The sequence below is a fragment of the Chrysemys picta genome, chromosome 8 (assembly GCF_011386835.1).
Source record: "Chrysemys picta bellii isolate R12L10 chromosome 8, ASM1138683v2, whole genome shotgun sequence".
NCBI lineage: Eukaryota > Metazoa > Chordata > Testudines > Emydidae > Chrysemys > Chrysemys picta.
Genome location: NC_088798.1, coordinates 72,768,862 through 72,792,441, shown reverse-complemented (window position 1 = coordinate 72,792,441; position 23,580 = coordinate 72,768,862). Strand labels below are relative to the sequence as shown.

Here is a 23,580-nt window from a genome sequence, read left to right as displayed (position 1 = left end):
ATGATGTTGGGGTATCCTCTCGCACTGAGGTTACCTCTCCAGGGGAGGGAACTCCAGTCATTAGGAAAAGGCAGGTGTTAGTAATGGGAGATTCAATCATTAGAAACATAGATAGCTGGATTTGTGATGACTGGGAGAACCGTATGGTGACTTGCCTGCCTGGTGCGAAGGTTGCGGATCTCTCGAGACATCTAGATAGACTTATGTGTAGTGCTGGGGAGGAGCCGGTGCCTGTGGTACATGTAGGTACCAATGACATAGGGAAGGGTAGGAGAGACGTCCTGGAGGCCAAATTTAGGCTGCTAGGAAAGAGACTGAAATCCAGGACCTCTATGGTGGCATTCTCAGAAATGCTTCCAGTTCCGCGTGCAGGGCCAGGTAGGCAGAGCTTCAGAGTCTCAATGCGTGGATGAGACAATGGTGTAGAGAGGAAGGGTTTAGATTTATTAGGAACTGGGGAAACTTTTGGGATAGGGGGAGCCTATACAGGAAGGATGGGCTCCACCTAGACCAAAGTGAATCCAGACTGCTGGCACTTAACATTAAAAAGGTTGCAGAGCAGTTTTTAAACTAAGAGATGGGGGAAAGCCGATTGCTGCAGAGGAGCATGTGGATCAGACAGAGACTTCTTTTAGAGGAGAGTCTATTGATAGAGATTATCTAGGAGAGGATGGAAGAGGATAAAGTATGGTCCAGATCAGATGAGAAACAGTCACATTAAAAAAGAATCTGACACATCGGAAAAGGGCAGATAAATAAACAGTGACAAGTTTTTTAAAAGAACAGGAATACGTTTTTAAAGTGCTTGTACACAAATGCTAGAAATCTAAATAATAAGATGGGTGAACTAGAGTGCCTCATGTTAAAGGAGGATATTGATATAATAGGCATCACAGAAACCTGATGGAGTGAGGACAATCAATGGGACACAATCATTCCAGGCTACAAAATATATCAGAAGAACAGAACAGGTCCTGTGGGAGTGGGGAGTGGCACTATATGTGAAAGAAAATGTAGAATCAAATGAAGTAAAAATCTTAAATGAATCCACATGGTCTATAGAATCTCTATGGATAGTAACTCCATGCTCTAATAAGAATATAACAGTAGGGATCTATTATCGACAACCTGACCAGGACAGTGATAGTGACGATGAAATGCTAAGGGAGATTAGAGAGGCTATCAAAATAAAGAACTCAATAATAGTGGGGGATTTCAGTTATCCCCATATTGACTGGGTACATGTCACCTCAGGACGAAATGCAGAGACAAAATTTCTCGATTACTTTAAATGACTGCTTCTTGGAGCAGCTGGTACAGGAACCCACAAGGGGAGAGGCAATTCTTGATTTAGTCCTGAGTGGAGCACAGGATCTGGTCCAAGAGGTAACTATAACAGGACCGCTTGGAAATAGTGACCATAATATAACCTTTAACATTCCTGTGGTGGGAAGAACACCTCAACAGCCCAACACTGTGACATTTAATTTCAGAAAGGAGAACTATGCAAAAATGATGAGGTAGTTAAACAGAAATTAAAAGGTACAGTGACTAGAGTGAAATCCCTGCAAGCTGCATGGACACTTTTCAAAGACACCAAATAGAGGCCCAACTTAAATGTATACCCCAAATTAAAAAACACAGTAAAATAACTAAAAAAGAGCCACCATATCTTAACCATGTAAAGGAGGCAGTGAGAGATAAAAAGGCATCTTTTTAAAAGTGGAAGTCAAATCCTAGTGAGGCAAATAGAAAGGAGCATAAACACTGCCAAATTAAGTGTAAAAATGTAATAAGAAAAGCCAAAAAGGAGTTTGAAGAACAGCTAGCCAAAAACTCAAAGGTAATAACAAAATGTTTTTTAAGTACATCAGAAGCAGGAAGCCTGTTAAACAAACAAACAGTGGGGCTTCTGGATGATCGAGATACAAAAGGAGCACTTAAAGATAATAAAGTCATTACAAAGAAACTAAATGAATTCTTTGCTTCAGTCTTCACAGCTGAGGATGTTAGGGAGATTCCCAAACCTGAACCATCCTTTGTAGGTGACAAATCTGAGGAATTGTCACAGATTGAAGTGTCACTAGAGGAGGTTTTGGAATTAATTGATAAACTTAACATTAACAAGTCACCGGGATGAGATGGCATTCACCCAAAAGTTCTGAAAGAACTCAAATGTGAAATTGCGGAAATATTAACTATGGTTTGTAACCTGTCCTTTAAATCAGCTTCTGTACCCAATGACTGGAAGATAGCTAATGTAATGCCAATATTTAAAAAGGGCTCTAGAGGTGATCCTGGCAATTACAGACCAGTAAGTCTAACGTCAGTACCAGGCAAATTAGGTGAAACAATAGTAAAGAATAAAATTGTCAGACACATAGAAGAACATAAATTGTTGGGCAAAAGGTCAACATGGTTTCTGTAAAGGTAAATCATATCTTACTAATCTATTAGAGTTCTTTGAAGGGGTCAACAAATATGTGGACAAGGGGGATCCAGTGGACATAGTTTACTTAGATTTCCAAAAAGCCTTTGAAAAGGTCCCTCACCAAAGGCTCTTACGTAAATTAAGTTGTCATGGGATAAGAAGGAAGATCCTTTCAGGGAATGAGAACTGGTTAAAAGACAGGGAACAAAGGGTAGGAATAAATGGTAAATTTTCAGAATGGAGAGGGCTAACTAGTGGTGTTACCCAAGGGTCAGTCCTAGGACCAATCCTATTCAACTTATTTATAAATGATCTGGAGAAAGGGGTAAACAGTGAGGTTGCAAAGTTTGCAGATGATACTAAACTGCTCAAGATAGTTAAGACCAAAGCAGACTGTGAAGAACTTCAAAAAGATCTCTCAAAACTAAGTGATTGGGCAACAAAATGGCAAATGAAATTGAATGTGGATAAATGTAAAGTAATGCACACTGGAAAAAATAACCCCAACTATACATACAATATGATGGGGGCTTATTTAGCAACAACTAATCAGGAAAGAGATCTTGGAGTCATCATGGATAGTTCTCTGAAGACGTCCACGCAGTGTGCAGTGGCAATCAAAAAAGCAAACAGGATGTTAGGAATCATTAAAAAAGTGATAGAGAATAAGATGGAGAATATCTTATTGCCTTTATATAAATCCATGGTACATCCATATCTTGAATACTGCATACAGATATGGTCTCCTCATCTCAAAAAAGATATACTGGCATTAGAAAAGGTTCAGAGAAGGGCAATTAAAATCATTAGGGGTTTGGAATGGGTCCCATATGAGGAGAGATTAAAGAGGCTCGGACTTTTCATCTTGGAAAAGAGGAGCCTAAGGGGGGATATGATAGAGGTATATAAAATCATTAGTGGTGTGGAGAGAGTGAATAAGGAAAAGTTATTTACTTGTTCCCATAATATAAGAACTAGGGGCCACCAAATGAAATTAATGGGCAGCAGGTTTAAAACAAATAAAAGGAAGTTCTTCACACAGCGCACAGTCAACCTGTGGAACTGCTTGCCTGAGGAGGTGGTGAAGGCTAGGACTCTAACAAGATTTAAAAGATAACTAGATAAATTCATGGAGGTTAAGTCCATTAATGGCTATTAGCCAGGATAGGTAAGGAATGGTGTCCCTAGCCTCTGTTTGTCAGAGGGTGGAGATGGATGTCAGGAGAGAGATCACTTGATCATTACCTGTTAGGTTCACTCCCTCTGGGGCACCTAGCATTGGCCACTGTCGGTAGACAGGATACTGGTCTGCATGGACCTTTGGTCTGACCCAGTATGGCCTTTCTTTTATGAGAAAATGGAGAATGGGAGTGCGGGCTGAAGGTGATTATGGAAAACTGATCTGATGGCCCAGGAGCAATTGTTGTGGATAGTTACAGATGAGGTAAAGGCAGCCGTCTGTGACAAAAAACAAAATCCTCCACCATTTTTGAGGCTGCAGAAATTGCTGATGAATATGTTGAATCGAGGGCCCATCAGAGGCACAAATCCCAGGGGAATTAAAATCCCCATGACATCCTGGTGAAGAGGGGATTGGAAATAAACCTAACCCCAACTTTGATTAAAAAAGCCCTCTAGAGTCAAGGGTTTAAAATCCCCTACCAAAAGGGAAGACAAGTATTCTGTCATCACTAAGGGATTCTGGCCAGATAAAACCAAAATGCCTGAGGCTCAAGGGAACCCCATGATCTGTGCCCAGCGCCCCGGTGAATACCACCCCCATTGTTTCAGACGTAGTGGTGGAGTAGGAGGAAATCCTAGTGAACTATATTAGGATTGGATCTTGGGAGGGTAGTGAAGAATTTATTAAAATGCAAAGGTAAATGGCATAGATTGTTAGGGCTGGAGGGACACAGCAGCCCAAGTCACTTTGATCAGGGAAAGTTTGGTGAGGTGGGGGAGACAGAATTCCTGGTAAACACTTAAATGTATTAGTTTTGGCCAAATTCCCCTAATTTTTCAGCACTTCATTGATTTTTAGAAAGGTAAATGCCATCCCCTAACCCTGCTCTTTACCCCACACCCAGGACGGAAGACCTGCTGGATCTATTGGGGAGTAAAAAGTACATCAGTAATCTGAATTTAATTTAAGGGCATAGGCCAGAGGTGGGCAAACTACAGCCCGGGAGCCTCATCCAGCCCTCCAGACATTTTAATTCAGCCCTCGAGCTCCCAATGGGGATCAGGGTCCAGGGCTTGCCCCGCTTGGGTGCTCCAGCTGGGGATCAGGGTCATGGCCCTGCCCCACTCTGCGCAGCTCCCAGAAGCAGCAGCATGCCCCCCTCCAGCTCCTACACATAAGAGCAGCTAGGAGGCTCTGCACACTGCCCCTAGTGCTGCCCCCACAGCACCCATTGGCCAGGAACTGCGCCCAATGGGGTGGCGCCTGCAGACAGGGTAGCGCACAGAGCTGCCTGGCCGCGCCTCCTTGTAGGAGCCAGAGGAGGGACATGCCACTGCTTCTGGGAGCTGCTTGTGGTAAGCACCACTGCACCCCTGACCCTCTCCTGTGCCCCGACCCCCTGCCCCAGCCCTGATCCCCCCTCCCACCAGCCAAACCCCTCAAACCCTGCCTGGAGCACCCTCCTGCACTCCCAACCCCTTATCCCCAGCCCCATCCCAAAGCCCACATCCCCCTCTGCATCCCAACTCCCTACTTCAGTCTGGAGCCCCTTCCTGCATCCTGAACTCTTCGTTTCTGGCCCCACCCCAGAGCCGGCCCCACCAGCCGGAGCCCTCACCCCAACCACCAATTTCGTGAGCATTCATGGACCACCATACAATTTCCATATGCAGATATAGCCCTCGGGCCAAAAAGTTTGCCCACCCCTGGTATAGGCAAATTCCCTTAGATGCTGATGTCCAGGAAAAGTCAGCTTTCTTAGTGGAATATGGTCTATATGGATGTGGGGTCTACCTTTCAAAGGCTAATCAAAGAATTGCTGCAAAACAAGGGGAATATTGCTCCCTCCTTTCCCCCACACCATTCCCCCGTATTCAGTACCGAAGCTGACACTTCATGCTCATAATTGAGAAAGTTACTAGAAGCTGTATAGATTCATAGATTATAGGACTGGAAGGGACCTCGAGAGGTCATCGAGTCCAGTCCCCTGCCCGCATGGCAGGACCAAATACTGTCTAGACCATCCCTGATAGACATTTATCTAACCTACTCTTAAATATCTCCAGAGATGGAGATTCCACAACTTCCCTAGGCAATTTGTTCCAGTGTTTAACCACCCTGACAGTTAGGAACTTTTTCCTAATGTCCAACCTAGACCTCCCTTGCTGCAGTTTAAACCCATTGTTTCTGGTTCTATCCTTAGAGGATAAGGTGAATAAGTTCTCTCCCTCCTCCTTATGACACCCTTTTAGATACCTGAAAAGAGTATATCTAGAGTATATCTAGAAAAGATATCTAGAGTAGAATCATATTTTCAAGTATCTGTGCCACATACTCAAAAAGGAAGATATTTTCATAGCATCTCTGTCGCTCTCTCAATCACATTATTGCAAGAAGAACTGAAATAAATGTAGATATAGTTAAGTCGAAAAATCAAAATGATAACGTTATCCAATGAAAACAATTTAATAGAATCAATTATTTTAGTGGCGGCGCTGTTGACATCCTTTAGCCATATGAGTTAGGAAGCAATGTTCACGCTACGCCGAAGGAAACGCCATCTTAGCTGTTCGGGAGGACTAGCTGAAAAATGGTGTAAGGATGTTTTAAATGCATTCAGGGAAAGTAATTAATAGCCGAATTACTCGCAATTAAGGTACAATATTGGACGCCAAGAAAATGGCAGGAAAGCACCGTGATTGCTTTAAAAAGACTGTCTTTTGTTGAAGTAAAATGGCGTGGATCAAGCGGATCCATGAAAAGGCAAGTAGAGCCTCGTTTATTCTCTAGCTGTGTGTGTGCCGGGCGTAATCCGAAACAATTCCGTGTTCTTTAGCTGTGGACATGGAAAGTGACTCCTTTGTCACCAATATTGCAAAGGACTCAGGGGCTGCTGTTAGCCAGCTGTCTGCTCCTAGGTCTGTCCGCTCTTAAGGTCCGCATTTTTCTGAATCTAAACACCCGGGATATGCCAATAAAAGAGAAACTGGACCGTGAGAAAATCTGCCCGGAAAGTGAGATCTGTAAAATATTCTTGGAAACCCCATTGTCTCCACTCCAAGCATAAGTAGTGGAGGTTTCTTACATAAACGATCATTCCCCTCTGTTCCGTTCCCCGAAAATTAAATGGTTGTAGAGATGCCGGAAACCACATCCGTTGGGTCTGGCTTTCCTCTGGACAGTGCCCAGGATTTAGCTGTGAGAGGCAATAGCCTTCAGATCTACACGCTGAGCTCCGATGAGCTTTTCTCCTTAGCTCTCAGGGTTAACGAGGGTGGCTTTAAATGCTCAGAGCTGGTACTGCAGAAGCACTTAGACCGGGACGAGAAGCAGGAGATTAGTTTCACTGCAACCAATGGGGATTCTCCACCCAGGTCTGGCACAGGCCAGGTCTACGTTATAGTCCTGGATGGCAATGATAACATCCTTGTCTTTACTCGCGCGATTTACTAAACCCGTCTTTCGAAAAACAGCCCCATTGACCAGTAAATCAGAAAGATGTCGTCAGCTATTTCAGCTACACTGTCACCGGAGCAAAACGAATCTGCGGAAGGATGGATTTTGAGAAAGCTAAAAGTTATCTGATGGAACGTAGCGCCACAGACGACGAGGGTCTGTCTGCTTACTGCAAAGTCCTTGTGGAGGTTCTGAATGTGAATGAGAACCCGCCGGAAATAGCATTCATATCCTTCACCAGCCCTATCCCCGAGGAGTCCCGCCAAGAACAGTGGTGGCCCTGTCAGTGTCAGAGACGCAGATTCCATGGACAACTTAAAGGAAAGCATCGGCCCAGCTGTACTGATTGGCAATGTAAATGCTGTTGATTTAGGTTCAAAGCAGAAGGCCAAAATGAAATATTCCTTAGTGCAGAGTCAGATAAGTGAGCTGCCTTATATCTCCATACATTTTGAAAATAGTAATATGTATGTTCTCAGAACCCTGGATAAGAGGTAAAAAGGTAAGAGATTGCCAGGTTGCAGGGAGAGTGGCGGGCGGGTGGCAGCTCTGAAGTCCATGAGGCGCTGTAGTCGTCATCTGAGTTGTTAAAATTGATAAAAATGACAAAGCCCTGTTCATTTTATACCGTCTGCAGAACAGCACCTCCACCCTGGTTCTGAGAGCAACGGAGGCGAGTAACGTTGTGGCTAAGGTGGCGGCATTGATTCTGGTCAGAATTTTTGGTTTTCCTACGGACTGCTGAAGGTCACAGACCCAGATCACTGTCGCCGACAGTCTGTCGGACTCCAAAATGGAGAAGTAAAGACCAACTACGGAGCGAGATCACGTTAAGCCAAAATTATTTGTTGTCTAAACAATGGACACCTGCCCTAATCCAGTGCTGCTACGCTAAATATACTGCTAGTGGATGGGTTTTCAAATGTGCATATACATGTGTAAGTACGTAAGAGGAGCAGCATGGCATATTAAATATAAATATATACTTAGATTGAAATTGGCTTCGCCAGAACTACATATCTGATGGTTGATCAACAGTGAGTTCTGGTTTATCAGGCCTCAGTTTCCTAGTTTTCCTATTAAGGACCCAAATAAAGAAGAGCATTATAGGACTTCGGTGGGTACCCAAGATATCTCTAACCTCGCGGAAGAAACAGAAGCAACGGGACACATGAGAGAATTGCATCGATGTGGTTTTATGGTATTTACCTGTGGAGAATAAACGTTCTGGGATGTTAGAGAAGAAAGCATGTGGAAATATCAGAATCCATTTTATTTCTCTATTAATTTATATTTCTCTCTCGTATAATGGGAAATAACCTGGGTTAAGACTTTTCTTACTATGAAATATTATAATCACAAATTGTACTTAAAAGAGAAATCTTTGCCATGCAGAGAGTAACTACACGCAATAAGTTTACACTGTAAAACCATGCATGTCTTATTTTAGCTGAGACACGAGGTGGCGATATTGCCAAAGACGGTGCTGAAAATGCAGCTTTTCAGACTCCATCAGCCTCAGTGGAAGCTGCATTAAGACATCTGAATCCAGACGACAACGGCTCTGCGCCCGGAACGAGTGACAAAGGATTACAGGGAAGGGGCGGCTGAATAATTACAAATAAAATCAATATCGGAGGATAAATCGTTTTCCCACTAGCACAACATATGAATGGCTGCAGCAGCTTTGCAGAGAGGCCTGTGTTTCAGATCTGACCCGGGAATGGCTGGCGGAATGGAGAATCGCTTCAGGAAAAGGCAAGTTCTGTCTTTCTTTCTATGTCTGTGTGTGTCCCTGGGGGCGTGTGAGACGATCCGCTATTCTGTGCCTGAAGAGAAGAAAAGCGGGTCTCTACTTGGTAATATTGCAAAGGATTTGAAATTGGATGTAGGGAATTTGTCTGGTCGCAGTGCTCGGCCAGTTTCTAAAAACACCAAAGAGTATTTTGAGCTGAACACAGGATCCGGGGATGTGATAATAAAGGAGAAAATAGACCGTGAAGATCTGTGCGGACAGAGCGACCCGTGTTTGCTGCAATTCGAAATTGTGTTGGAAAATCCACTGCAGCTGTACCGAATAGAGGTGCAGATCGAAGATGTGAATGACAATTCCCCTAAATTCTCTAAAAATGAATTCGTTTTTAAAATGCCGGAACAGATCCCCATAAACACCCGCTTCCCCTTGGAAGGAGCCCAAGATTCAGACATAGGAACAAATGGGATCCAGAGCTATGCAATAAACCCCAATAAGTATTTCCGTCTGGATGTACAAACCCTGGACACAGACGGCAGTAAATACGCGGAACTGATATTAGAGAAACAATTAGATCGGGAGGCGCAGGCGCAGTTGATGCTGATTCTCACAGCTGCCGATGGGGGCCTGCCACAGAGAACGGGCACAGCGCTAATACGCATTAATGTGCTGGACAGCAACGATAACTTCCCGCAGTTTAGTCAGTCGGTGTACAAGGTGCAATTAATGGAAAATAGTCCTAGAGGTACTTTGGTCACTAAGGTGGAAGCCAGTGATTTGGATCAAGGTTCAAATGCAGAAATCACCTATTCATTCAGGCAGGTGCCTGACAGATTCCTCAAGTTATTCAAATTAAATCAATCATCTGGAGAAATCGCTGTTATGGGGTTAATTGACTATGAAGAAAGAAGCAGTTATGAGATAAACATCCAAGCCACGGATGGCGGCGGTTTTTCTTCGCACTGCAAAGTCCTAGTGCAGATCGAGGACGTGAATGACAACGCCCCGGAAGTGACGCTGACATCCCTCACCAGTACCATACCCGAAGACTCCTCCCCTGACACAGTAGTGGCCCTGTTCAGTGTGAGAGACCGAGACTCCGGGGACAATGGCAGAACGCTCTGCTCCATTCAGGACAATGTCCCTTTTGCTTTGAAATCGACTCTGAAGAATTATTACCAGCTTGTTACACAAAAGCCCCTGGACCGAGAGAAAATGCCTGAGTATAACATAACTATCACAGCCACAGACCGGGGGATTCCGAGGCTCACCTCAGTGAAGATCATCCGAGTTCAGCTATCGGATATTAATGACAACCCCCCTGTATTTAATGAAAGTTCATACGTCATGTACCTGAAGGAGAACAACCACCCGAGCCTGCTGATTGGAACTGTCCATGCTGCTGACCTAGACACAGAGCAGAATGCCAAAGTGACGTATTTGGCATTGCCTGGTAACATCGGTGACCTCCCCTTCTCCTCCTCCATCTCCATAAACTCCGAAAACGGGAACGTGTACGCTCTGCAGTCTCTGGATTATGAGCAAACGAGGGATTTCCAGGTTACAGTGAGAGCTGCAGATGGCGGGTCCCCTCCACTGAGCTCTGAAGTCATTGTCCGAGTTGTGATAATTGATGAAAATGACAACGCCCCTTTCATTTTATACCCTCTGCAGAACAGCAGCGCCCCCGCTAATGACCTGGTTCCCAGATCGGCGGAGGCGGGTTACTTGGTGACGAAGGTGGTGGCTGTGGATGGAGATTCCGGTCAGAATTCTTGGCTTTCCTACCAGCTGCTCAAGGCCACAGACCCAAGTCTCTTCACTGTGGGGCTCCAAACCGGGGAAGTAAAAACCAGCAGGCCTATAACGAGCCCAGACTCTGTTAAACAGAAACTTATCGTCCTGGTTAGAGACAACGGAGAGCCGCCCAGATCCAGCACCTCGACGCTTAATGTGCTTCTGGTGGATGGGTTTTCAGACGCCTACATGCAGTTACTGGATGTACCAGAAGAGGAGGAGCAGCAGGACACGTTAACCCTGTATCTAGTCATTTCCTTGTCTTTCATTTCATTCCTTTTTCTGGTTTCTGTGGTAACCATTATCGCCATCCGGCTGTACAAGACAAGGCAGTGCCGAGAGCTGTATGTTCCATCTTCCAGGAACTTTTATAGTGACCCCAACTTCCCCACAAAACCTGCGGAGACGAGCGGCACTGGGACTCTGCCTCAATCTTATCGTTATGAGGTTTGCTTGACAACTGGGTCTGGTACCAGCGAATTTAAATTTCTCAGGCCGCTGGTACCATCTCTACCCGCTGTCCCCAGCGTTGCAGGAGGGTCCATTCTTGACTGTCAGATTAATTCTCAGCTAAAGGAAGAGAAAGAATCGGTGAGAGAGGTGAGTGCTTATTTCACTCCATTTGCATCAATACCTTGCCTGAATAGGTTTGTTTCTACTGCTCTGAAAATTACTTAGATTACTTCCATAAATGTCTAGAGATTTTTTTTCGTATGGAGCTTTTTCTGTAGTTTATTGTTCATCTTCTACACTTGCATCATGTTCAAGTTAATATAATTCCACTGAAGTAGTATTCTATGCTGTACCCCTCCCCACATAAAAAAAAGATCATTTCTCAAAGTCTTATATTGGTCTCTGTGCAGAGTCTCTGATCTCTGCAAAGGAAGGTTGAAGCTTGTCTAAGGCAATTTTTAAAAGTAATTATTTATGGTAGCACCGGAATTATGTGATCTAGATAGTGTTCTGCACGGGGCTCTCGGGAATCTGAAATGTTACAGAGAATCTGAGTCTGCCCTTGCTTCTTCACTTGTGTTTTCGGACGGTGAATCTATATGAGGTGCGAGTTGCCGGGCTACTGCGTGAATATGAAATGGCGGAGATCAGGGAAACGTTAAAGTAAAATAGCTCTATCTAAAGAAATGTATATTGCGCTTTATTTGTCCATCAAACCCTTTGCAATGGGAGTAGCCAGCAGTGTCTGCGGTTTCACAGTGGGAGGAAGAGGCAATGTTTACTTAAATCCTATGAAATCACCGTCATTTATAGCTTCTGGGGTTTATGAACCTATAGCAATCAATACTGATATGAAATACCCCTATTACATGCATCCCAGTGATATAGTGGCAGCTGATGGCATCAATATATTTGCAGACAGCAAGTCATTGTCCAAGTTATTATTTGATTACAATGACGACGGCCCCTTCATTTTACACCGTCTTCAGAACAGCCGCTCCCCTTAAAGACCTGGTTCGCACAGCAACGGGGGCAACTTACTTTGTCACTAAGGTACATGGAAATTCTGGTCAGAATTCTTGGCTTTCCTAGGAACTGCTTAAAGCCACATACCTAGGCCTCTTGACTGTCGGACTCCAAAATGGAGAAGGAAAGACAGAGAGATCAATTAGGGAGCGAGACCACATTAAGCCAAAATTAGTTACCATTGTTAAAGACAAGGGACACAGACCCCGCTCCACTGCTGCAAAGCCAAATATACTCCTACTGGATGTGTCTTCATATGTGCCTATGTGAGTCAGCGACGTAACTACGGAAGAGGAGCAGGATGGCATGTTAAATATATATTTAGTGATGTGTTTCGCTTCAATTTCATTTCCTTTTCTTGTTTCCGCTGTGGTTTGTATTGCCATAAAATACATAAGACAAGAAAACCAATAGAAAGATACATGTCTGCTTCTTCCAGTTGCCACGGGAGACCCATTTTGTTGTATAATTGTGTAGAAGCCAGAACTGGATCCCTTAACCAGAGCTACATATATGATATTTGCTTAACCACCGGTCGATTACCCATTAGTTCGTTTCTTAAGTCGCAGGTTCCTTGTTTTCCTGATTAGCACCATATTAGGCGAGAGAATCATGAGACTTCGGTGGGTTTCCAGGTAACCTCGTGGACAAAAAAGAAGCGATGACACAGGTGAGCGAATTGCATTGACTTGTTTTACATATTTAGCTATGGAAAATAAAAGTGCTGGGATATGAGAGAGGAAAACGAATTGTGGAAGTATCACAAGTCGGATTATTTTTCTAATATTTTATAACTATTTCTCGTTTAATGGGAAATAACCTCGGTTAACTACGTCCTTACTTTGAAATATTTGAAACACAACGTGTACGTAACAAAGAGAAATCTTTACTATGCAGATAATAATTGGGCACAGTAAATTAACAATTTGAGATGTATTGTTCTAGCCTCTCCCATTTAATGACCGATTCCCAGATCGGCGAAGGCGGGTTACCTTGTGACCAAGGTGGTGGCTGTAGATGAAGATTCTGGTCAGAATTCTTGTCCTTCCCACCAGCTGCTGAAGGCCACGGACCCAGGTCTCTTCACTGTCGGACTCCAAAACGGAGAAGGAAAAACCACGATGCCAATTACGGAGCGAGACTTCTTTAAGCAAAAACTAGATATCATTGTTAAAGACAATATACACCTGCTCCAATTTGCTGCTGCGACGCTTTAAATATACTGCTAGTGGATGGGGTTTCAGATGTGTATCTGCAATTCAGTGACATAACTACGAAAGAGGAACATGATGAGATATTAAAGATATACTTAATAATCTCTTTGGCGTCAGTTTCTTTTTCTTTTTTTTCGGTTTCTGCTATGGCCTTAAAAAAACATAAGACAAGAAAGTCCGGAGAAAGATACATGTCTGCTTCTAGATGACAAGACCCGATCGCTGACCCAGAATTATATATATCATGCTTGCTTAACCACTAGTTAGTTCTAGATTATTAGGCCTCAGTTTCATAGATTTCCTGTTGAGCGCCATACTAAGCACGGGAATCATAGAATTTAGGGATTCCCAAGATATCGCTAAACTAGTGGACCGAAAGAGAAGCGATGGCACAAGTGAGCGAATTGTAGTAACTTCTTTACTTAGCTAGCTGTGAAGAATAAAAGTATTGGGATGTGAGAGAAGAAAATGTGTTGTGGAAAGATAATTCAATAACTATTATATAATTTTGCAACTCTCTACCTCCTTCAATCGGTAATAATCTACCTTAACATCTCACAGTTCTTACAGTGAAATATTATCAGCAGAATTTGTACATTAAAGAGAAATCTTTGCTATGCAGATAATAACTGCACATAAGTTTACAATCTAAATATCATGGAATGTCTTATTTTAGCTAAGCCACGAGGTGGCGGTATTGGCAAAGATGGTGCTGAAAACCAGCAACACTCAGTGAAAGCTGCACTCAGACATCTGAATCCAAACGGGAACGGGTCTGCGCCGGGAACGGGTGACAAAGGATTACAGGGAAAGGGCGGCTGAATAATTACAAATAAAGTCAATATCGGAGGACAAATCGTTTCCCCTCTAGCACAACATATGAATGGCTGCAGCAGCTTTGCAGAGAGGCCCGTGTTTCAGATCTGACCCGGGAATGGCTGGCGGAATGGAGAATCGCTCCAGGAAAAGGCAAGTTCTGTCTTTCTTTCTATGTCTGTGTGTGTCCCTGGGGGCGTGTGAGACGATCCGCTATTCTGTGCCCGAAGAGAAGAAAAGCGGGTCACTAGTTACTAATATTGCAAAGGATTTGAAACTGGATGTAGGGAAATTGTCTGGTCGCAGTGCTCGGCTAGTTTCTAAAAACACCAAAGAGTATTTTGAGCTGAACACAGGATCCGGGGATGTGATAATAAAGGAGAAAATAGACCGTGAAGATCTGTGCGGACAGAGCGACCCGTGTTTGCTGCAATTCGAAATTGTGTTGGAAAATCCACTGCAGCTGTACCGAATAGAGGTGCAGATCGAAGATATGAATGACAATTCCCCTAAATTCTCCAAAAATGAATTCCCTTTGGAGCTGCCTGAACAGCTCCCCGTAAATAGCCGCTTCCCCTTGGAAAGGGCCCAAGATTCAGACATAGGAACAAACGGCATCCAGAGTTACGCAATCAGCTCTAATGAGCACTTCAGTCTGGATGTGCATTCCCGGGGGGACGGCAGTAAATACGCGGAGCTGGTATTAGAGAAACAATTAGATCGGGAGGCGCAGGCGCAGCTGATGCTGATTCTCACAGCTGCCGATGGGGGCCTGCCACAGAGAACCGGCACAGCGCTAATACGCATTAATGTGCTGGACAACAACGATAACTTCCCGCAGTTTAGTCAGTCGGTGTACAAGGTGCAGTTAATGGAAAATAGTCCGAGGGACACTTTGGTCACTAAGGTGGAAGCCAGTGATTTGGATCAAGGTTCAAATGCAGAAATCACCTATTCATTCAGGCAGGTGCCTGACAGATTCCTCAAGTTATTCAAATTAAATCAATCATCTGGAGAAATCGCTGTTATGGGGTTAGTTGACTATGAAGAAAGAAGCAGTTATGAGATGAACATCCAGGCCACAGATGGCGGGGGTCTATATGCGCACTGCAAAGTCCTAGTGCAGATCGAGGACATGAATGACAACGCCCCAGAAGTGAAGCTAACATCCCTCACCGGCACCATACCCGAGGACTCCGCCCCTGAGTCAGTGGTGGCCCTGTTCAGTGTGAGAGACCGAGACTCTGGGGACAATGGCAGAACGCTTTGCTCCATTCAGGACAATGTCCCTTTTGCTTTGAAGTCGACTCTGAAGGATTATTACCAGCTTGTTACACAAAAGCCCCTGGACCGAGAGAAAGTGCCTGAGTATAACATAACCATCACAGCCACAGACCGGGGGATTCCGAGGCTCACCTCAGTGAGGATCGTCCGAGTTCAGCTATCGGATATTAATGACAACCCTCCGGTATTTAATGAAAGTTCGTACGTCATGTACCTGAAGGAGAACAACCACCCGGGCCTGTTGATTGGAACTGTCCATGCTGCTGACGTAGACACAGAGCAGAATGCCAAAGTGACGTATTCGGCATTGCCTGGCAACATCGGTGACCTCCCCTTCTCCTCCTCCATCTCCATAAACTCCGAAAACGGGAACGTGTACGCTCTGCAGTCTCTGGATTTTGAGCAAACGAGGGATTTCCAGGTTACAGTGAGAGCTGCAGATGGCGGGTCCCCTCCACTGAGCTCTGAAGTCATTGTCCGAGTTGTGATAATTGATGAAAATGACAACGCCCCCTTCATTTTATACCCTCTGCAGAACAGCAGCTCCCCAGCTAATGACCTGGTTCCCAGATCGGCGGAGGTGGGTTACCTGGTGACGAAGGTGGTGGCTGTGGATGGAGATTCCGGTCAGAATTCTTGGCTTTCCTACCAGCTGCTCAAGGCCACAGACCCTAGTCTCTTCACTGTGGGGCTCCAAACCGGGGAAGTAAAAACCAGCAGGCCTATAACGAGCCCAGACTCTGTTAAACAGAAACTTATCGTCCTGGTTAGAGACAACGGAGAGCCGCCCAGATCCAGCACCTCGACGCTTAATGTGCTTCTGGTGGATGGGTTTTCAGACGCCTACATGCAGTTACTGGATGTACCAGAAGAGGAGGAGCAGCAGGACACGTTAACCCTGTATCTAGTCATTTCCTTGTCTTTCATTTCATTCCTTTTTCTGGTTTCTGTGGTAACGATTGTCGCCATCCGGCTGTACAAGACAAGGCAGTGCCGAGAGCAGTATGTTGTATCCTCCAGGAACTTTTATTGTGACCCCAACTTCCCCACAAATCCTGCGGAGACGAGCGGCACTGGGACACTGCCTCAATCTTATTGTTATGAGGTTTGCTTGACAACTGGGTCTGGTACCAGCGAATTTAAATTTCTCAGGCCGCTGGTACCGTCTTTACCCGTTGACCACATCGCTGCAGGAGGCGCCCTACTTGACTCTCAGATTAACTCTAAGCTAAAAGGGGAGAAAGAATCGGTGAGAGGTGAGTGCTTATTTTACTCCATTTGAATTGATACCTTTTTTGAATATGTGTGTTTCTACATCTCTGAAAATTTCTTAGAAGGCAATCACAGAACCATTAATGTCGAATCCTGCTCTTTCTGGTAGTAGGAACAGAGCGGCACTCGGGGGAGAGCCGGCTGTTGCTGCTGGGGAAAGAGGGTGAGAAACTGCTGTGCTGTGCAGGGCGGGTGGCTGATGTGGGTGGGGGTTCTCTCTCTCTCCTCCTTCTTCACGGAGTTTACTCAGGCTGCTGTCTGAACTTTAAGAGACAGTATGCCCACACACACTCCCTGTCACACACTCTCCTCCTGCTCCCGCCTCCCATGTACACCTTCAGTTGAAAAGAGCTGACAATCTAATAAAGGATACCCATGGAAGGATGGGATCAAAACCTGCACCCTGTAACGCTGTACCTGCTCCATGGGGCAATGCAAACCCTTCACAAAGCACCCTGAGGCCAATTGCACAGTGGGATAGTTGCTACCCACAGTGCACAGCTCCCTGTGTCCATGCAAGAGCTGCTACTGTGGATGTGCTCTGCTGACACAAGGAACATAGTGTGGACATGCAACAACCGTTTAATTAAAGTGGCATAACTTTTTGCACAAAACTCTGTCCTGTAGACAAGATCTAAGATTACTTCCATAAATATCTAGAAATAGTTTTCAAGGGATCTTTTTCTGTAGTTTATTCATCTTTTCCACTTGTATGATGTTCAAGCTAAGATATTTGTATTTAAGTACTTTCCTTTATGTACTCCTATGCTATTTTCCTCTCTAAAAACATGTATCTAACTGTGATACTGGTCTCTGTGCAGAGTCTATGATGTTTGCAAAGCAAGGCTGAAGCTTCTCAACGGAAATTAAAAAAGTAATTGTTTATGTATTTGTCAAGAACTCAATAGCAGCGGAACTATGTGACCTAGATAGAGCCCCCTGCAGAACACCATGGAATCTGAAATGTTACAAAGAATGTGCGTCTGCCCTTGCTTCTTCAGTGGTGTTTTCAGACGGTGAATCTCTGAGGTGTGAGTTGCCAGGCTCCTGCGCGAATGTGAAATGACGGAGATCAGGGAAACGTTAAAGTAAAATAGAACTATTTAGGGAAATGTAAACTGCGCTTTATTTTTCCATCAAACCCTTTGCAACGAGAGTAGCCAGGAGTGGCTGCGGTTTCACGGTGGGACGTACTTGTAGACGGAAGAAGCAATGTTTACTTAAATCCTATGAAATCGCCATCATTTACATCTTCTGGAGTTTATGAACCCATCAACAGTGATGTGAAAGACCCCTATTACCTGCATAACGGTGATATAGTGGCAGCTGATGGCATCAATAGGATTTTTGCTGGCAGCAAGTCATTGTCCAGGTTGTTAGTATTTAATTAAAATGTGAACGGCCCCTTTATTTTATACCGTCTTCAGAACAGCACTTCTCCATTTAATCACCTGGTTCGCAGTGCAACAAAAGCTGGTTACCTTGTGACCAAGGTGGTGACTGTGAATGGAGATTCTGGTCAGAATTCTTGTCTTTCCTGCCAATTGCTAAAGGCCACTGATATAGGTCTCTTCACTGTCGGACTGAAAATGCTGAAGAAAAATCACAATACCAATTATGGAGCGAGACTCCTTTAAGCAAAAACTAGATGTCATTCTTAAAGACAATGGATCCTTGCCCCCAATCCACTTCTGCGATGCTAAATTTACTGCTGTTGGATGGGTTTTCAGATGCGCGTATGCAATTCAGTGACATAACTACGGAAGAGGAATATGATGGGATATTGAGAATATACTTAAGTTATCTCTTTGGCTTCAATTTCGTTGTTCTACTTGTTTCTGTTGTGGCCTGTAATGCCATAAAATATATAAGACAAGAGAATCAGGAGAAATACACTGATCTGCTTCTTCCAATTGCCATGGGAGACACATTTTTTTCGAATGATTGTGTAGAAGCCAGGACTGGATCCCTTCCCCACACTTACCTATATGATGTTTGCTTAACAAGTAGGTCCATCACTAGTTAGTTCTAGTTTATTAGGCTGTAGTTTCCCAGTTTTCCTCTTGGCCACCCTAATAAGCCAAGGATTTAGAGATTTCCAGGATATCGCTAACCTCGTGACGAAAGAGAAGCGATGGGAAAGGAGATCCACTTGTAGTAACTTCTTTACTTAGCTAGCTGTGAAAAATAAAAGTATTGGGGTGTGAGAGAAGAAACTGTGGTGTGGAAGGATCACAATTCAATTGGCTATTATATAATTTGGCAACTCTCTATCTCCTCCAATCGGTAATAATCTACCTTAATATTGCACAGTGTTTACTGTGAAATGTTATAACCACGTTTTGTACTTAATAGAGAAAACTTTGCTGTGCAGTTAATAGCTGCACATAGTAAGTTTAAAATGTAAACATCATAGCATGTCTTATTTTAGCTGAGCCACGAGGTGGCGATATTAGCAAAGACCGTGCTGAAAATGCAGCCTTTCGGACTCCGTCAGCACTCAGTGGATGCTGTACTCGGACATCTGGATCCTGACGGCAACGGCTCTGTGCCCTTGACAAAGGATTACAGGGAAAGGGCGGCTGAATAATTACAAATAAAGTCAATATTGGAGGACAAATCGTTTCCCCTCTAGCACAACATATGAATGGCTGCAGCAGCTTTGCAGAGAGGCCCGTGTTTCAGATCTGACCCGGGAATGGCTGGCGGAATGGAGAATCGCTCCAGGAAAAGGCAAGTTCTGTCTTTCTTTCTGTGTTTGTGTGTGTCCCTGGGGGCGTGTGAGACGATCCGCTATTCTGTGCCTGAAGAGAAGAAAAGCGGGTCCCTACTTGCTAATATTGCAAAGGATTTGAAATTGGATATAGGGAAATTGTCTGGTCGCAGTGCCCGACTGATTTCTAAAAGCACCAAGCAATATTTTGAGCTGAACACAGGATCCGGGGATGTGATAATAAAGGAGAAAATAGACCGTGAGGATCTGTGCGGACAAAGAGATCCGTGTTTGCTGCAATTCGAAATTGTGTTGGAAAATCCACTACTGCTGTACAGAATGGAGGTGCAGATAGATGATGTGAATGACAATAACCCTAAATTCTCTAAAAATGAATTTCTTTTAAAAATGCCGGAACAGATCCCCATAAACACCCGCTTCCCCTTGGAAAGGGCCCAAGATTCAGACATAGGAACAAACGGCGTCCAGAGTTATGCAATCAGCTCCAATGAGCACTTCAGTCTGGATGTGCATTCCCGGGGGGACGGCAGTAAATACGCGGAGCTGGTATTAGAGAAACAATTAGATCGGGAGAAGCAGGCGCAGTTGATGCTGATTCTTACAGCTGCCGATGGGGGCCTGCCACAGAGAACCAGCACAGCGCTAATACGCGTTAACGTGCTGGACAACAACGATAACTTCCCGCAGTTTAGTCAGTCGGTGTACAAGGTGCAGTTAATGGAAAATAGTCCGAGGGACACTTTGGTCATTAAGGTTGAAGCCAGTGATTTGGATCAAGGTTCAAATGCAGAAATCACCTATTCATTCGGGCAGGTGTCTGACAAAGTCCTCGAGTTATTTCAGCTAAATCAGTTCACTGGCGAAATCACTGTTTTGGGAATAATTGATTTTGAAGACGCAGCAATGTATGAAATAGAAGTTCTGGTCACCGATGGCGGCGGTTTATCTGCGCACTGCAAAGTCCTGGTGCAGATCGAGGACATGAATGATAACCCCCCGGAAGTGACGGTGACATCCCTCACCGGCACCATACCCGAGGACTCCTCCCCTGAGACGGTGGTGGCCCTGTTCAGTGTGAGAGACCGAGACTCCGGGGACAATGGCAGAACGCTTTGCTCCATTCAGGACAATGTCCCTTTTGCTTTGACATCGACTCTGAAGGATTATTACGAGCTTGTTACACAAAAGCCCCTGGACCGAGAGAAAGTGCCTGAGTATAACATAACCATCACAGCCACAGACCGGGGGACTCCGAGGCTCACCTCAGTGAGGATCATCCGAGTTCAGCTATCGGATATTAATGACAACCCCCCTCTATTTAATGAAAGTTCGTACGTCATGTCCCTGAAGGAGAACAACCACCCGGGCCTGTTGATTGGAACTGTCCATGCTGCTGACGTAGACACAGAGCAGAATGCCAAAGTGACGTATTCGGCATTGCCTGGCAACATCGGTGACCTCCCCTTCTCCTCCTCCATCTCCATAAACTCCGAAAACGGGAACGTGTACGCTCTGCAGTCTCTGGATTTTGAGCAAACGAGGGATTTCCAGGTTACAGTGAGAGCTGCAGATGGCGGGTCCCCTCCACTGAGCTCTGAAGTCATTATCCGAGTTGTGATAATTGATGAAAATGACAACGCCCCCTTTATTTTATACCCTCTGCAGAACAGCAGCTCCCCAGCTAATGACCTGGTTCCCAGATCGGCGGAGGCGGGTTACCTGGTGACGAAGGTGGTGGCTGTGGATGGAGATTCCGGTCAGAATTCTTGGCTTTCCTACCAGCTGCTCAAGGCCACAGACCCTAGTCTCTTCACTGTGGGGCTCCAAACCGGGGAAGTAAAAACCAGCAGGCCTATAACGAGCCCAGACTCTGTTAAACAGAAACTTATCGTCCTGGTTAGAGACAACGGAGAGCCGCCCAGATCCAGCACCTCGTCGCTTAATGTGCTTCTGGTGGATGGGTTTTCAGACGCCTACATGCAGATACTGGATGTACCAGAAGAGGAGGAGCAGCAGGACATGTTAACCCTGTATCTAGTCATTTCCTTGTCTTTCATTTCATTCCTTTTTCTGGTTTCTGTGGTAACGATTGTCGCCATCCGGCTATATAAGACAAGGCAGTGCCGAGAGCAGTATATTTCATCCTCCAGGAACTTTTATTGTGACCCCAACTTCCCCACAAATCCTGCGGAGACGAGTGGCACTGGGTCTCTGCCTCAATCTTATTGTTATGAGGTTTGTTTGACAACTGGGTCTGGTACCAGCGAATTTAAATTTCTCAGGCCGCTGGTACCGTCTCTACCCGCTGACCCCATCGCTGCAGGAGGGTCCATACTTGACTCGCAGATTAACTCTCAGCTAAAAGGGGAGAAAGAATCGGTGAGAGAGGTGAGTGCTTATTTTACTCCATTTGCATCAATTCTTTGCTTGAATATATTTGTTTCTACTGCTATGAAAATTACTTATATTATTTCCATAAATGTCTAGAGATGTTTTTTCTTAGGGAGCTTTTTCTGTAGTTGATTCATTTATTTACACTTGTATGATGTTCAGGTTAATATATTTGTACTTAATTCCTTTTTATATGTTATATTCTTTTCCTCTCCAAAAGGCCATTCATCAAAATGTGATATTTGTCTCTGTGCAGACTCTCTGAGCTCTGCAAAGAAAGATTGAAGGTTGACAAAGGAAAATTACAAAAAAGTAATTGTTTATGTACTTATCAAGAGCTCAATAATAGCAGAATTATGTGATCTAGGTAGTGGGTTCTGCAAGGGGCTCTATGGAATCTCAAATTTTACAAAGAATCTGAGCTTGACCTTGCTTCTTCAGTAGTATTTTCGGAGGTACTCTATATGAGGTGCGAGTTGTAGGGTTACTGCATGAAGGTGAAATGACAGAGATCAGGGAAACATTAAAGTAAAATAGAAGTATCTAAGGGAGGGATTTCCCAACCCCTCCCCTGAATTTCCCCATCATGCCCCTCCACAGTGGTAATTATTTACATGTGGTGTTGCCAATTTAGTCCTTGGTTGGAAATTTGAATTGAAACATTAATACACACTTTAAAAGCAGATAAAGCAGATGATAAAATACTTGTACATGAAAAAGCATAAAAGGTTTGAAAAGTATGAATAAAGACCAACTTCCTCACACAGATATTGTTTTTTATGACAGTTTTGGTACCTTCGTTTCAGTCATGTTGACCAACCTAATAATTTGAAATTATGATTTGCAAGCAAGGTCTGACAGCTAGTGATGAGCCAGGCTGTGGAGGGGGGAAGGCAGCAGGGCCAGACCATATTTACATGAACACACCTAATCTGCCTCGGTATCCAGGAGACAAGCTGTGTTGCCAAAGTGATCAGATTTGGCTGGTGTTGGGTTAGACATCACTTTTAATGAATGTGGGGGTAATGAAATGTTACCTTTATTGAATGAGTAAAGGGCAGCACAAGTGTACTTGACCTGTCCTGAGGAGGGTGACCTAAGTGCTTAGAGTAGCAGCCGTGTTAGTCTGTATCCGCAAAAAGAAGAACAGGAGTACTTGTGGCACCTTAGAGATTTGTTAGTCTCTAAGGTGCCACAAGTACTCCTGTTCTTCTAAGTGCTTAATTTGTGCCAGAGCTGAGCCCTGGCACATGTAATCTTGGCAGTTCATAGCTCTGGGACCTATGGACTTGCCACATCAGTTATGGAAGTAAAAAGTTGCTTGAGCCCTGACACATCTTTCATTACAAATTAAGCACTGGTCACACCCTCAACTGAACTGCACTCGCTAAGAGAGAGTGTGGATGCAAGATCTCAGTGGAGGGAGAAAGGGATGGGGTCAGGCGTTTTGCTTGGTGGTGTGGGATCTGCCTAAGAGTCACAGCACTATTTGACCTGCCCCTTCCCCTGTTTAAAGATAGAGTTTTTTAGGCTACATGGAGAGTCTTTGGTGTGTGTGTGTGTTTTTTTTTTAAGTGACCACTAGAGCTGAAATCACTGATAATCTGGTCTAAGTGCTCAAACCTCCTGTGGGAGAGCGTTTCCGTGGAAGAGATAGCTCAGCCTGTACTAGCAATGAGGATCCCTTACTGAGAGATGAAATCACTGAGAGCTGGGTGGAATCTCAGGAGACTGATTCGCAGAGGTCACAGTGCCAGGTGGCAGCAGAAG

General features: G+C 44.6%; 3 protein-coding genes across 4 annotated transcripts in view; all 3 read left to right on the top strand.

Moving 5' to 3' along the window:
• Window positions 1-8,538: 8,538 nt before the first annotated feature.
• The window catches only part of LOC122172198 (protocadherin beta-16-like), a 59,137-nt gene continuing 44,095 nt past the window's right edge, over window positions 8,539-23,580 (top strand). The window contains exons 1-3 of one of the 2 annotated variants that reach the window (XR_010590066.1): window positions 8,539-11,220; window positions 12,663-12,769; window positions 13,045-13,417. Coding sequence is in view for 1 of the 2 variants with exons in the window: in XM_065555822.1 (XP_065411894.1) it covers window positions 8,743-11,220 (2,478 nt within the window). In the remaining variant the exon portion in view is untranslated. Of the gene's footprint in view, window positions 11,221-12,662; window positions 12,770-13,044; window positions 13,418-23,580 lie in introns of those variants that run through there. The other variant, XM_065555822.1, reaches the window with a different exon arrangement.
• LOC101943870 (protocadherin beta-16-like) overlaps window positions 13,802-23,580 on the top strand; it is a 53,874-nt gene continuing 44,095 nt past the window's right edge. The window contains exon 1 of the mRNA XM_065555825.1: window positions 13,802-16,669. Coding sequence (XP_065411897.1) covers window positions 14,197-16,669 — 2,473 coding nt within the window. The 5' untranslated portion in view covers window positions 13,802-14,196. The remainder of the gene's footprint in view (window positions 16,670-23,580) is intronic.
• Window positions 17,022-22,832, top strand: LOC122172199 (protocadherin beta-16-like). The gene has a single exon (XM_065555824.1). The coding sequence runs from the start codon at window positions 19,333-19,335 to the stop codon at window positions 21,904-21,906; it is 2,574 nt and encodes an 857-aa protein (XP_065411896.1). The 5' UTR covers window positions 17,022-19,332; the 3' UTR covers window positions 21,907-22,832.